The following is a 12,523-nucleotide window of genomic DNA, read 5'->3' as shown; positions in this document are numbered from 1 at the left end:
GGGCCTGCGCTCCATAAAAGTCCAGATTTCGGCCTTGTCCATTTTCTTCCAGAATATCAATTGGCTGCCCTTCCTGAGGTTCAGACTTTCTTGAAAGGGGTTCTGCACATCCAACCTCCCTTTGTGCCGCCTACGGAACCTTGGGATATTAACGTGGTGCTGCAGTTCCTGCAATCGGATTGGTTCGAACCTTTACAGGAGGCTGAAGTCAAGTTTCTTACTTGGAAGGCTGTCACACTGTTGGCATTGGCATCTGCTAGACGTGTGTCAGAATTGGGGTCATTGTCCTGCAAGAGCCCCTACTTGATTTTCCATGAAGATAGAGCTGACCTCAGGACGCATCAGCAGTTTCTACCAAAGGTTGTGTCGGCTATTCATATCAACCAACCTATTGTGGTGCCAGTGGCTACTGACTCCTCAATTACCTCAAAGTCCTTGGATGTTGTGAGGGCTTTGAAGATTCATGTGAAGAGAACTTCTCGTCACAGAAAGTCAGATTGTCTGTTTGTCCTTTATGATCCCAACAAGATTGTGTGTCCTGCTTCTAAGCAGATGATTTCTCGCTGGATCAGGTTCACTATCCAGCATGCTTATTCTACGGCAGGATTGCCGCGTCCAAAATCGGATAAGGCCCACTCTACTCATAAAGTGGGTTCTGCCTGGGTGGCTGCCCGGGGTGTCTCTGCTTTACAACTTTGCCGAGCAGCTATTTGGTCTGGGTCGAACACGTTTGCAAAGTTTTACAAGTTCGATACTTTGGCCTCTGAGGACCTTAAGTTTGGTCAATCTGTTCTGCAGGAGCCTCCGCGCTCTCCCTCCCGTACTGGGAGCTTTGGTATATCCCCATGTTACTAATGTGGACCACAGCATCCTCTAGGACATATGAGAAAATAGGATTTTAATAACCCACCGGTAAATCCATTTCTCGTAGTCCGTAGAGGATGCTGGGCGCTCTCCCAGCGCTTCATTTTCCTGCAGTTGTTACTTGGTTCAGTACTGCCTTGTTACTTGGTTAAGTAATGTTGTTCAGCGGTTGTTGACTTGTTTCAAGCTAGTTAGCTTGGTTGTCTGTTATGTGTGAGCTGGTGTGAATCTCACCACTATCTGTGTATTTCCTTCTCTCGAAGTATGTCGCCTCGGGCACTATTTCTAGACTGGGTCTGGTAGGAGGGGCATAGAGGGAGGAGCCAGCCCAGACTATTAAACTCTTAAAGTGCCCATGGCTCCCAAAGGACCTGTCTATACCCCATGTTACTAATGTGGACCCCAGCATCCTCTACGGACTACGCAAAAAGGATTTACCGGTAGGTAATTAAAATCCTATTTTTTTCCCAACCCCGCATCTATGATTTACTATGTAATCAGTGGAACATCTCTGTACGCAACCACCTTTAGCAACACACCCATAAAATGCTACCTGTACGTGCATCTTTTTATTCACGCCCCACCCCGTGTTACAGTTCACATTTTCCAGACCACCTAGCAGGTGCACAGGTGTATTCATTACTCACACATCTTAAAAGATCCACAGGTGGAGCTAGTTACATCACTTGTGATTCTGTGAGGAGACCTGGAAAGCGTTAACTGTTGGTAACTCTCTAGGACTGGAGTTGGCTACCCCTGCTCTATATCCTACTGGTAATGGTTGGATAACTACATTATTTTATTTTATAATTGTCTAACTCCTAAACCAGGTTATTGCCTTAACCCACTAATTGTTGTGTGCTTACTATAGTGGTGCTCCAAAGTTTGTGAACCCTTCAGAATTTTCTACATTTCTGCTGAAATTTGGACTAAAACTACCTCAGATTTTCAGTCCTAAAACTAGATAAAGAGAACCAAATCAAATGAAACAAAGAAATGAGACGTGCTCATTTTTATATTGAGGAATGATCCAATATCACATATCTATAAGGGGCATAAGTATGTGAACCTTTGCTTTCAGTATTTGCTTTCAATAACTACATCTGTTTCCAGTAATTGTTGATTAGTCCTGATCATCAGCTTGGAGGAATTATACCCCATTCCTCTGCAAAACAGCTTTACCTCTGTTATGTTGCTCGCTTCAGGTCATTCCACATCATTTCGATTGGATTAAGGTCAGGACCTTGACTTGGCCAATCCAAAACTTTACATTTATTCTTCTTTAACCCTTCATTGGTCAAATGACTTGTGTACTTGCTGTATGACCCACGTTCTCCTGAGATACAGCTCATGGACCTTTAGAATATTCTGGTATAATTCAAAATTCATTGTCACATCAATGATGGCAAGTGATCCTGGGTCAGATGCAGCAAAACAGGCCCAAACCATGATACCACCAGCACCACCGTGTTTATGAGGTGTTTATGCTGGAATGCAGTGTTCTCCTATCTCCAAACATAACACTTCTCATTTAAGCCAAAGAGCTCTATTGTGGAATCATCTGTCCACAAAACATTGTTCCAATAGCCTTCTGGATTGTGCAGGTGATCTTTAACAAACTGCAGATGGGCAGCAATGTTTCTTTTTGGAGAGCAGCTGATTTCTGTTTGCAATCCTGCCATGCACACAGAATTGTTGTTAAGTGGTCTCATTAACATTAGCTAATGTGAGAAAGGCCTTCAGTTGCTTAGCGGTTACCATGGGTTCCTTTGTGACCTTGTAAACTTTTAGACGCCTTGCTCTTGGCGTAATCTTTGTTGGTCGACCACTCTTGGGGAGGGTAATAATGGTCTGGAATTTCCTCCATTTGTATTCAATCTGACTGTTGATTGGTGGAGTCCAAACTCTTTAGAGATGGATTTGTAACCTTTTCCAGCCTGATGAGCATCAACAACTCTTCTTCTGAGGTCCTCAGAAATCTCCTTTGTTCATGGCATGATAGACTTCCTCAAACGTGTTGTGAACAACCGACTGATAGATCCCTGTTCTTTTAAAAAGACAGGTTGTCCACGCACACCTGATTGTCATCCCATAAATTGGAAATACCTTACTCTAATTTCACTTTCAAAATATCTGCTAAGCCTAAAGGTTCACATACTTTTGCCACTCACAGATACGTGATATTGGATAATTTTCCTCAAAAAAAAAAAAATATAAAAAAATGAGCACGTCTATTTTTTTTGTCTCATGTGTGTGATTTGGTTCTTTATCTTCTTTTAGGACTTGTGTGAAAATCTGAGGTCGTTTTAGGCCAAATTTCAGCAGAAATATAGAAAATGCTGAAGGGTTCACAAACTTTCAAGAACCACTGTATGTCTTCTATCTGTATGTCGGACATATCAACTAAACACATTTTGGAAACAAAAGAAAAAAAAACACGTTATCCTTACATTATAATACATATAATTTATAGTAGTCCATGGACTTAAACTCTTGCAGTGCTGGTGGTACTGGGAATTTCCTCTCCCGGACCCCGTGTTCTGCAATCCACACACATTGCCACTGGTGCAGCCCTGTAGCTTCTATGCCGGATTTTACACCGTACAGCACTGAGGGACTCAGCAGCCGGAATCAATGTGGGGCTGTGGTGAAACATATAAATACGTTTTTCTTAATTAATTTTACATTTTAGTTATTTATACATGACGCCTAGCGCCGACACTGCCCATAATGGCACCACCCCAGAGGGCGTACCATTCTGAGACCATGCCCACCATCATGGCTACGTGGAACAGGGTCCCAGCCACAGTAAGAAAGTATTAGAAGCCAAGGAGCATGTAGGTTCCAGCTAGATCTGTGGATAAGAAGCCTCCACTCTCCTGAAACTAAGGGGTTATATTTACTGAAGTGCGGGTTTTAGATTCTAATTGTCTACTAGAAGGTGCTAGATAAATAAGGAGAATGTGATTGGTCGCTATGGAAAACATGCCAACTTCTACAGACCCACACATTAGTAAAATATACCCCTTAGCATTACCAAACATACTCCTAAGCATGATCACTTTTCTGGACAGTAAGACAATGGGATTAATGTATCAAGAAGTAAAAAATAGGATTTCAATTATCTACCGGTAAATCCTTTTCTCGTAGTCCATAAGGGATATTGGGGAGACTTAATACGATGGGGTATAGACGCACTTTATATTTCTTCACTAGGTGTGCTGGCTCCTCCCCTCTATGCCTCCTCCTACAGGCAGTTATAGGTAAAATAGTGCCTGAAGGAGAAAGGACATATACGAGAGAAGGAAACATGATAACAAAGAGTGGTAAGATTTATATACCAGCACACCACGACCATATAACAACCGGCAATAACAACATCTGAACAGGTAACCACATAACGAGAACCTGCAGAAAAGTCAACGCACTGAGGCAGGCGTCCAATATCCCTTATGGACTACGAGAAAAGGATTTACTGGTAGGTAATTCAAATCCTATTTTCTCTAGCATCCATAAGGGATATTGGGGAATCTAGTACGATGGGAACGTACCAGAATGGGCAGGAACGTGTGGAGACTGCTTCAGCACCGCCTGCCCAAACTGGGTATACTCTTTGGCCAGGGCATCAAACTTGTAGAACTTAACAAATGTTTTCTTCCCCGACCAGGTAGCTGCTCAGCACAGTTGCAAGGCTGAGACTACACTTAGGAACAGGTAAAGCTGCCGACACATGGGCCTGTTGGATAGTAAGCCTAATCCAACGAGCAATGGACTGCTTCGAAGCAGGACAACCCTTTTTCTGGGCATCCTAGAGCACGAACAAAGGATCCGTCTTTCTGATCCGAGCCGTTCGCTTGCTATAGATCTTCAAAGCTCGTCCATCATCTAAAGCCTCCAGAGGAGGAGAAGAGTCAGAATTTGAAGGAACCACAATAGGTTGATTCGGTGAAACGCGGAGACAACCATCGGCAGGAACTGCTGTCCTGTACAGAGCTCCACTCTGTCCTCGTAAAAGTCCAAGTAGGGACTCTTACACGATAAGGCCCCCAATTCTGAGACACTTTGAGCAGAAGCCAGAGCCAATAACATCGCAGTCTTCCACGTGAGGTACTTGTCTTCAACCGTCATCAGAGGTTCAAACCAGGAGGACTGTAGAAATTCCAACACTACATTCAAATCCCAGGGTGCAGTAGGCGGCACAAAAGGAGGTTGGATGTGGGAGTACCCCTTGCAAGAAGGTCTGAACTTCTGACAACATTGTCAATTTCTTCTGGAAGAAAATGAAGAGATCCGAAGTCTGCACCTTAAATGGAACCCAGGCATAAGCCCTTATCCACACCAGCCTGCAGGAAACATAAGAAAAGTCCCAAGTGGAACTCTGCAGGTGGATATGTGTGTTTCTCGCACCAAGAGACATATCTCTTCAAGATATGATGATAATGTTTTGACGTCACAGGTTTCCTGGCCTGAACCATGGTAGCAATAACCTTTTTGGAAAGGCCCTAGTATGTTCCGCTCAACCTCCCTGCCGTCAATTGAAGACGTCGTAAGTCCGGGTAGATGAACGGTCCCTGTTGAAGAAGATCTCTTCTTAGTGGGAGAGGCCAAGGGTCTTCGACGGACATGTCCAGAAGATTTACGTACCACGCCCTCTGAGCCCAAACAGAAGTGCCTGGACTCCTTAATTCCCGATTCGCTTTAGCACCCTTGGGAGCAACGGAATCGGGGGAACCAGGTAGACCAGCCGGTAAGGCCAAGGTGACGTCAGTGCATCCACTGTCCTCGCCTGAGGGTTCCTTGTTCGTGAGCAATACCAGTGAAGCTTCTTGTTGAGTCGAGAAGCCATCATGTCTATTTGCGGGCAGCCCCACCGGTTGATGACCTGATGGAACACCTGCTGGTGAAGTCCTCACTCCCCCAGGTGGAGATCGTGACGACTTAAGAAATCCGCTTCCCAGTTTACCACACCCGGAATGAAGATTGCCGACATTGCTCTTGCATTTCTATCTTCCCAGGGGAGTATGTTTGACACTTCTCGCATGCAGGCTCTGCTTTTTGTCCCTCCTTGCCGATTGATGTACGCCACGGCTGTGGCATTGGCCGACTGTACTTAGATCGCGTGATCCCTGAGCAGAGGAGAGGCCTTAAGCAGAGCTTTCTAGATCAACGGAAGTTCCAGAAAGTTGCGGCTTTTCATGGGCTGACCACCTGCCATGGAACTGCGCCCCTTGGGTGACAGCTCCCCATCCACTTAGACTAGCATCTGTCGTAAGGAGGGTCCAATCTTGGATCCCAAAACTCCGGCCCTCCAGTAGATTGGAGGACTGCAAGCCACCACAAGAGGGAAATCCTGGCCTGATGTGACAGCCGAATCATCCGGTGCATCTGTAGATGTGATCCGGACCACTTGCTCAGGAGATCCAACTGAAATGTTCTGGCACGGAACCTCCCATATTGGATCGCCTCGTATGAGGCGACCATCTTTCCCAACAATCTTATGCAAAGATGGATGAACACTCGAGTAGGTCAGAGCACCATGCAGACCATCTCCTGAAGTGTTCTCGCCTTGTCCCCTGGTACCTTCTAGGCCACAGTATCCAGCAACATCCCCAGGAACAGGAGCCTTTGAGTTGGCTCCAGGTGGGACTTCTGTAAGTTGAGGATCCACCCATGGTGTGACAGAAGGTGGATAGTGCGGTCGATATGGAGCAATAAAAGCTCCCTATATCTTGCTTTTACCAGAAGATCGTGAAGGTAAGGGACAACATTGACCCCCTGGACCATTATCTCCGCCATCACCTTTACGATTAACCTCGGAGCTGTGGACAGGTCGAAGGGCAGGGCCTGGAACTGGTAGTGATCGTCCAGCAGGGCAAACCTCAGGTACGGTTGTGAGGTGGTCAAATCGGAATATGAAGGTAAGCATCCTTGATGTCCAAGGAGACCATGAATTCCTGTTCCTCCAGGCCCGCAATCACTGCTCGCAAGGATTCCATTTTGAACTTGAAAACCTTCAGGTAAGGATTCAAGAACTTCAGATTCAAAATGGGCCTTACCAAACCATCCTGTTTTGGTACTACAAACAGGTTGGAGTAATAACCCTTGCCTCGTTGTGGTATTGGTACTGGAACAATGACGTAGGACTGGACCAACTTTTGGATGGCCTGTTGCAACATAACCTGCATAGCCATCAAAGCTGATAAGCTTGATTTGAAAAATCGTTGGGGAGGAGCACCGTCGAACTCCAGCTTGTAGCCCTAAGAAATGAGATCTCTGACCCAGGTATACTGGCAGGAAGCCTACCAGACGCGGCTGAAGTGACGCAGTCGAGCTCCCACCTCGAGATCCCCTCGGGGTGGGTGGGCACCGTCATGCTGAGGTCTTAGTGGAAGCAGAACTGGTGGTCTGTTCCTGAGAGCTGGTGCTTGCAGGTTTTCTTGACTTACATCTGGTGCCTCTATTCGTATTTGAGGCACCTCTGGCCTTAGAACGAAATCTGTAAGACCGAAATGACTGCATAGACAGCCCCGTGCAGGAGCGTCTCGCCGGCGGGGCCACAGAGGGGAGAACGTGGATTTCCCAGCCGTATCTTTGGAAATCCACGCATCCAACTCAACCCCAAAGAGCCATTCCCACCGAAAAGAGGAGGGAATTCACACTGCGTTTTGATTCTGCATCCGCAATCCAATGACGCAACCACAAAGCCCTGCACGCCGACATTGCCATGGCAGAAGTACTAGCATTAATATTTCCCATCTCCTTGAGCGAGTTACACAGGACGCGTGTAGTGTCCTGAATGTGCTTGTGGAGAGTCACCATAGTGACCGGCACATAGCTCTGGAGAGGCCCTCCTGAATCTGAGTAACCCACATATGAATGACATGGGTCATCCAGCTATGACCGGCCTCTGTGATACACCTGCTGCCACGTAAATAGATTTTAGCGTAGTCTGTATTTTCCGGTTCCCAGGACCCTCTCCCACAGCCCCTTCACTGATTTGTGAAGATTGGCTGCATTGTTCACAAAGAAACAGAATCAGATGACAATAGAGAGAATCTGGTGTGGCATACACGGCATAGTTTGTGTTTACCCAAGATTCACAGTAAGCACAGTAGAGGGGAGGAGCCAGCACACCCAGTGAAGAAATTTAAAGTGCATTGGCTCTTTTGGACCCCGTCTATACCCCATCGTACTAGATTCCCCAATATCCCTTATGGATGCTAGAGAAAGAGTGGAGATGTGGACCACGAGAAAAGTTGCCCCTAGCAACCAATCAGCTTTGAGGTAGCATTTATATAGCATCACATATATATGTATAACATACATTAGTGCTGGTATACGACTTGTCTCAGACGCAAATCAGAAAAGTATTTCATATACAGATATTATTACTCTTATTGCAAAGGGAGGACAATATGTAATGTCAGGAGGTTCTTGGAATATGTGACACCACATCTCTTTCCACTATTCAGAGAATGAATGGCTACAATGTTTCAAAGGTCAGAAAGATGTTACACCTAGTGTTGTATACCAAACACCAGAGAGTGTGGGGAGGAGACTGGTCAGATCTCTGGGCTGGTAACACACAGTGACATGATGTGAGGAGGAGAGCAGGAGTATAATAGGTTCTGATGGCTCCTGATGTATGAGATACACCAGAGAGTGTGGGGAGGAGACTGGTCAGATCTCTGGGCTGGTAACACACAGTGACATGATGTGAGGTGGAGAGCAGGAGTATAATAGGGGCTGATGGCTCCCGACTCCAATGGGCAGATACTTTGCCCTTATTAGTCTGTACTAACAGTAGATGGTGGAGAATAACAGATTGCTGTAGTGACTGAACAAGGAGAATATGTGATTATTACTCACCTGTGCTGATATCTGTAGGGATTTCCTCCTCCTTACACTGCTGATCACCCATCACATGCGTCTGCTCATCTACTTTTATATCTTCTACTTTAACATCAATAAGATCTTCACCCTAAATAACATAAAAATATCAGTGTTCAATATTCAAACACCTTCAGTACAGATCCTTAAGTGTATATTCATCTGTATTTCAGTATTGTGTGAGACCCTACCCGTCTCTCCTGTGGGACACTGTGATTCTCCTCTGCATGGTCCTGGGAATAAAGAGGACCTGGGGTATTCCTGTTACTGGACCCATCTGTAGGAGACACACAGTGACTGAGTACATTGTATATATGTGATTATCAGATGATGTGTATCTAGGTGGTCCCATAGCTGCTCTCTCCATTACACTACACGACAGTCTCCTCTTACCCAGTGATGTGAGGGGCCGGTGATTCTTCATCATCACGTCCTTGTACAGACCCCTGTGTTCCTCTATATACTCCCACTCCTCCATGGAGACATAGACAGTGACATCCTCACACCTTATAGGAACCTGACACACACAATGATACAGTCATCACCCAGACACTTCCCCCGGTGTTCCTGTATAATGCCCCATTCCCAGCAGTCACCTCTCCAGTCATCACCCAGACACATCCCCTGATGTTACTGTATAATGCCCCATTCCCAGCAGTCACCTCTCTAGTCATCACACAGACACATCCCCTGGTGTTACTGTATAATGTCCCATTCCCAGCAGTCACCTCTCCAGTCATCACCCAGATACATCCCTTGGTGTTACTGTATAATGTCCCATTCCCAGCAGTCACCTCTCCAGTCATCACCCAGACACATCCCCTGGTGTTACTGTATAATGTCACATTCCCAGCAGTCACCTCTCCAGTCACATCCCCTGGTGATACTGTATAATGTCCCATTCCCAGCAGTCACCTCTCCAGTCATCACCCAGACACATCCCCCGGTGTTACTGTATAATATCCCATTCCCAGCAGTCACCTCTCCAGTCAGCAGCTGAATGATCTTGTTGGTGAGATCCAGGATCTTCTGGTCATTGTGCTTCTCATGTATCAGTGAGTGAGGTGGAGGCACTGTGACGGGACTCTGGGTCCTGCTCAGTCCTCCTGACACACGGTGATGGCTGCTGGGTGGCTCACGCTCTCCAGATGTTCCCTTCACTACTGTGTGATCCTGTGTACAACATTCATTAAATTCTACCATGTGAACAGTAGATGCTTACATACATGTACCGTGTCATTAATACTAATTAAAACTGCTGCATTAGAAGAAAGCAAAATCTGCATATTGGGCCGATATATCAGATAGTAAGGAGTAAATTGATTTTGCATATTCTGGTCAGTTCAGGGTCATTAACAAAACTTAAAATATTAAAAGAATATTCATATAAAGTTTTATTGGAGAAATAAGAGGATTTTGGTACTTACCGATAAATCCATTTCTCTGAATCCTCTAGGGGACACTGGAGTCCTATACAGTAGGGGTGTGAAGCCTTGAACCGGAGGTGTGGCACAATCTTAAATTAGCATTGTCTGCACAGCCGGCTCCTCCCCCTTCACATCCCTCCTCCCTCAGTTTGAAGAATTTTGACTGAGAGAATAGGACATGACACTATAGCGCATGGCGAGGAACCGAACCGTACAACATATCAAACAACGACCAAGACTCGTAACCGAACAACCAATGCTGTTTGCACGAACTGTCTAACACAAGAACTGTTTGCACGAACTGTTTACAACAAGAACTTAGAACACAGCAGGTCGACAGCACCGAGGCGGGCGTCCAGTGTCCCCTAGAGGATTCAGAGAAATGGATTTATCGGTAAGTACCAAAATCCTCTTTTCTCTTTCATCCACTAGGGGACACTGGAGTCCTATACAGTAGGGGACGTCCCAAAGTTTTCCCCCAGGGAGGGAGTGCTGTCGGTGGCCTGCAAAACTAAACGTCCGAACTTAGATTCTCCGGACGCAAAAGTATCAAACTTGTAAAACCTTGCGAACGTGTGGGCTGAAGACCACGTCGCCGCTCTGCAAAGTTGAGTAGTGGAAGCACCTCTGGCAGCCGCCCACGAGGCACCCACTGATCGGGTAGTATGAGCACCCGTCTGAACCGGAACCTGTTTGCCACAGGAAATATAAGCCTGCCGAATGGCAAGTCTAATCCATCTGGACAAGGTCTGTTTAGAGGCCGGCCAACCCTTCTTTGGCCCATCATAAAGAACAAACAAATGGTCCGACTTTCTGAAGGACGACGTAACCTGTACGTATACCCATAAAGCTCGGACAACATCCAATGACACGTCCTCATCTGTGAGACCGTGGAAGGACGGGACCACTATTGGCTGGTTTACATGAAACCCCCGAAACCACCTTCGGAAGGAAGTCTGCTCTTGTACGGAGTTCCGCCCTATCCTCATGAAAAACTAAGAAAGGGCTCTTACAGGATAAAGCTCCCAACTCAGAAACCCGCCTAGCCGAAGCCAAGGCAAGTAATAACGTGACCTTCCAAGAAATATATTTCAGGTCTGTACTTGTCAACGGCTCAAAGGTCGGTGACTTCAAATATTCTAACACCAAACCTAAGTCCCATGGTGCCGTAGGAGGACGAAACGGGGGTTGAATCCTCAGAACCCCTTGGAAAAAGGTTTGAATCTCTGGCAAGGATGCTAGTCGCTGTTGGAAAAGGATGGAGAGAGCCGAAATCTGAACCTTCAAAGAGCCCAGTCTGAGTCCTCCTTCTAGACCGGCCTGAAGGAACAATAGAAGTCGCGATAAATGGAAATTTGATGAGTTCCATCCCCTTTCCTGACACCAAGCCATGTACCGTCTCCAAATCCTGTAGTAGTGCCTGGCTGTGACCGGCTTCCTAGCGGCAATCATTGTAGGAGTGGCCGTTCGTGGGATCCCTTTGTCTCTTAAGATCCTGGTTTCAATAGCCACGCCGTCAAACGCAGCCTGTTTAGGTCGGGGTGTAGGAATGGTCCCTGAGATAGTAGGTCCTCTCTCTGAGGTAACCTCCAAGGATCCTCCGCCAGTAACCCTCGCAGGTCGGTGTACCAACTCCTGCGGGGCCAATCTGGTGCGATTAGAATAACCCACACTCGTTCCCGCTTTACTCTTTTCAGAACCCTGGGTATGAGTGGGAATGGTGGAAATATGTAAACCCTTCTGTAACACCACGGAAGTGTCAATGCGTCCACTCCTTCTGCTGCTGGATCTCGAGTTCTTGACACATATCTGGGCAGTTGATGGTTTTGTCGAGACGCCATTAGGTCCACCTGAGGTAGACCCCATCTTCTCACAATCATGTTGAAAATCCGTGGATGAAGGCACCACTCCCCCGGATGCATGTCCTGGCGACTGAGGTAATCTGCTTCCCAGTTCTCCACACCTGGAATGAACACTGCGGAGAGAATGATGTCTCGTCTTTCTGCCCACAACAAGATCTTTGTGGCCTCCTTTAACGCCATCCTGCTCTTTGTTCCTCCTTGACGGTTTATGTAAGCCGTCGTTGTGACATTGTCTGACTGAATCCTGATGTTTTGATTCATGACTAGGTCTTCTGCTAAGAGAAGAGCATTGTAGACTGCTCTTAGTTCGAGGATATTTATGGGTAATTTGCTTTCCTGTAGCGTCCATCGTCCCTGAAACTGATGGTCGTCTAGGACGGCTCTCCAACCTCTGAGACTGGCGTCCGTCGTCAAGATCTTCCAATCCCAAATGCCGCATTTCTTGCCGGCTGTAAGGTTCTTGTGTAAAGACCACCATAT

General features: G+C 46.5%; 1 protein-coding gene across 1 annotated transcript in view; it reads right to left on the bottom strand.

Moving 5' to 3' along the window:
* Positions 1 to 8,866, bottom strand: part of LOC134983593 (zinc finger protein 432-like) — a 33,880-nt gene extending 25,014 nt beyond the window's left edge. Inside the window, exon 1 of the mRNA XM_063949260.1 lies at positions 8,734 to 8,866. Within this exon, the coding sequence (XP_063805330.1) occupies positions 8,734 to 8,785 (52 nt within the window). The 5' untranslated portion in view covers positions 8,786 to 8,866. The remainder of the gene's footprint in view (positions 1 to 8,733) is intronic.
* Between the last annotated feature and the right edge of the window lie 3,657 nt (positions 8,867 to 12,523).

The sequence above is a fragment of the Pseudophryne corroboree genome, assembly GCF_028390025.1.
Source record: "Pseudophryne corroboree isolate aPseCor3 chromosome 3 unlocalized genomic scaffold, aPseCor3.hap2 SUPER_3_unloc_2, whole genome shotgun sequence".
Taxonomy (NCBI): Eukaryota; Metazoa; Chordata; class Amphibia; order Anura; family Myobatrachidae; genus Pseudophryne; species Pseudophryne corroboree.
The sequence above is the reverse complement of the archived record's forward strand: the minus strand, read 5'-3'. Positions and strand labels throughout refer to the sequence as shown.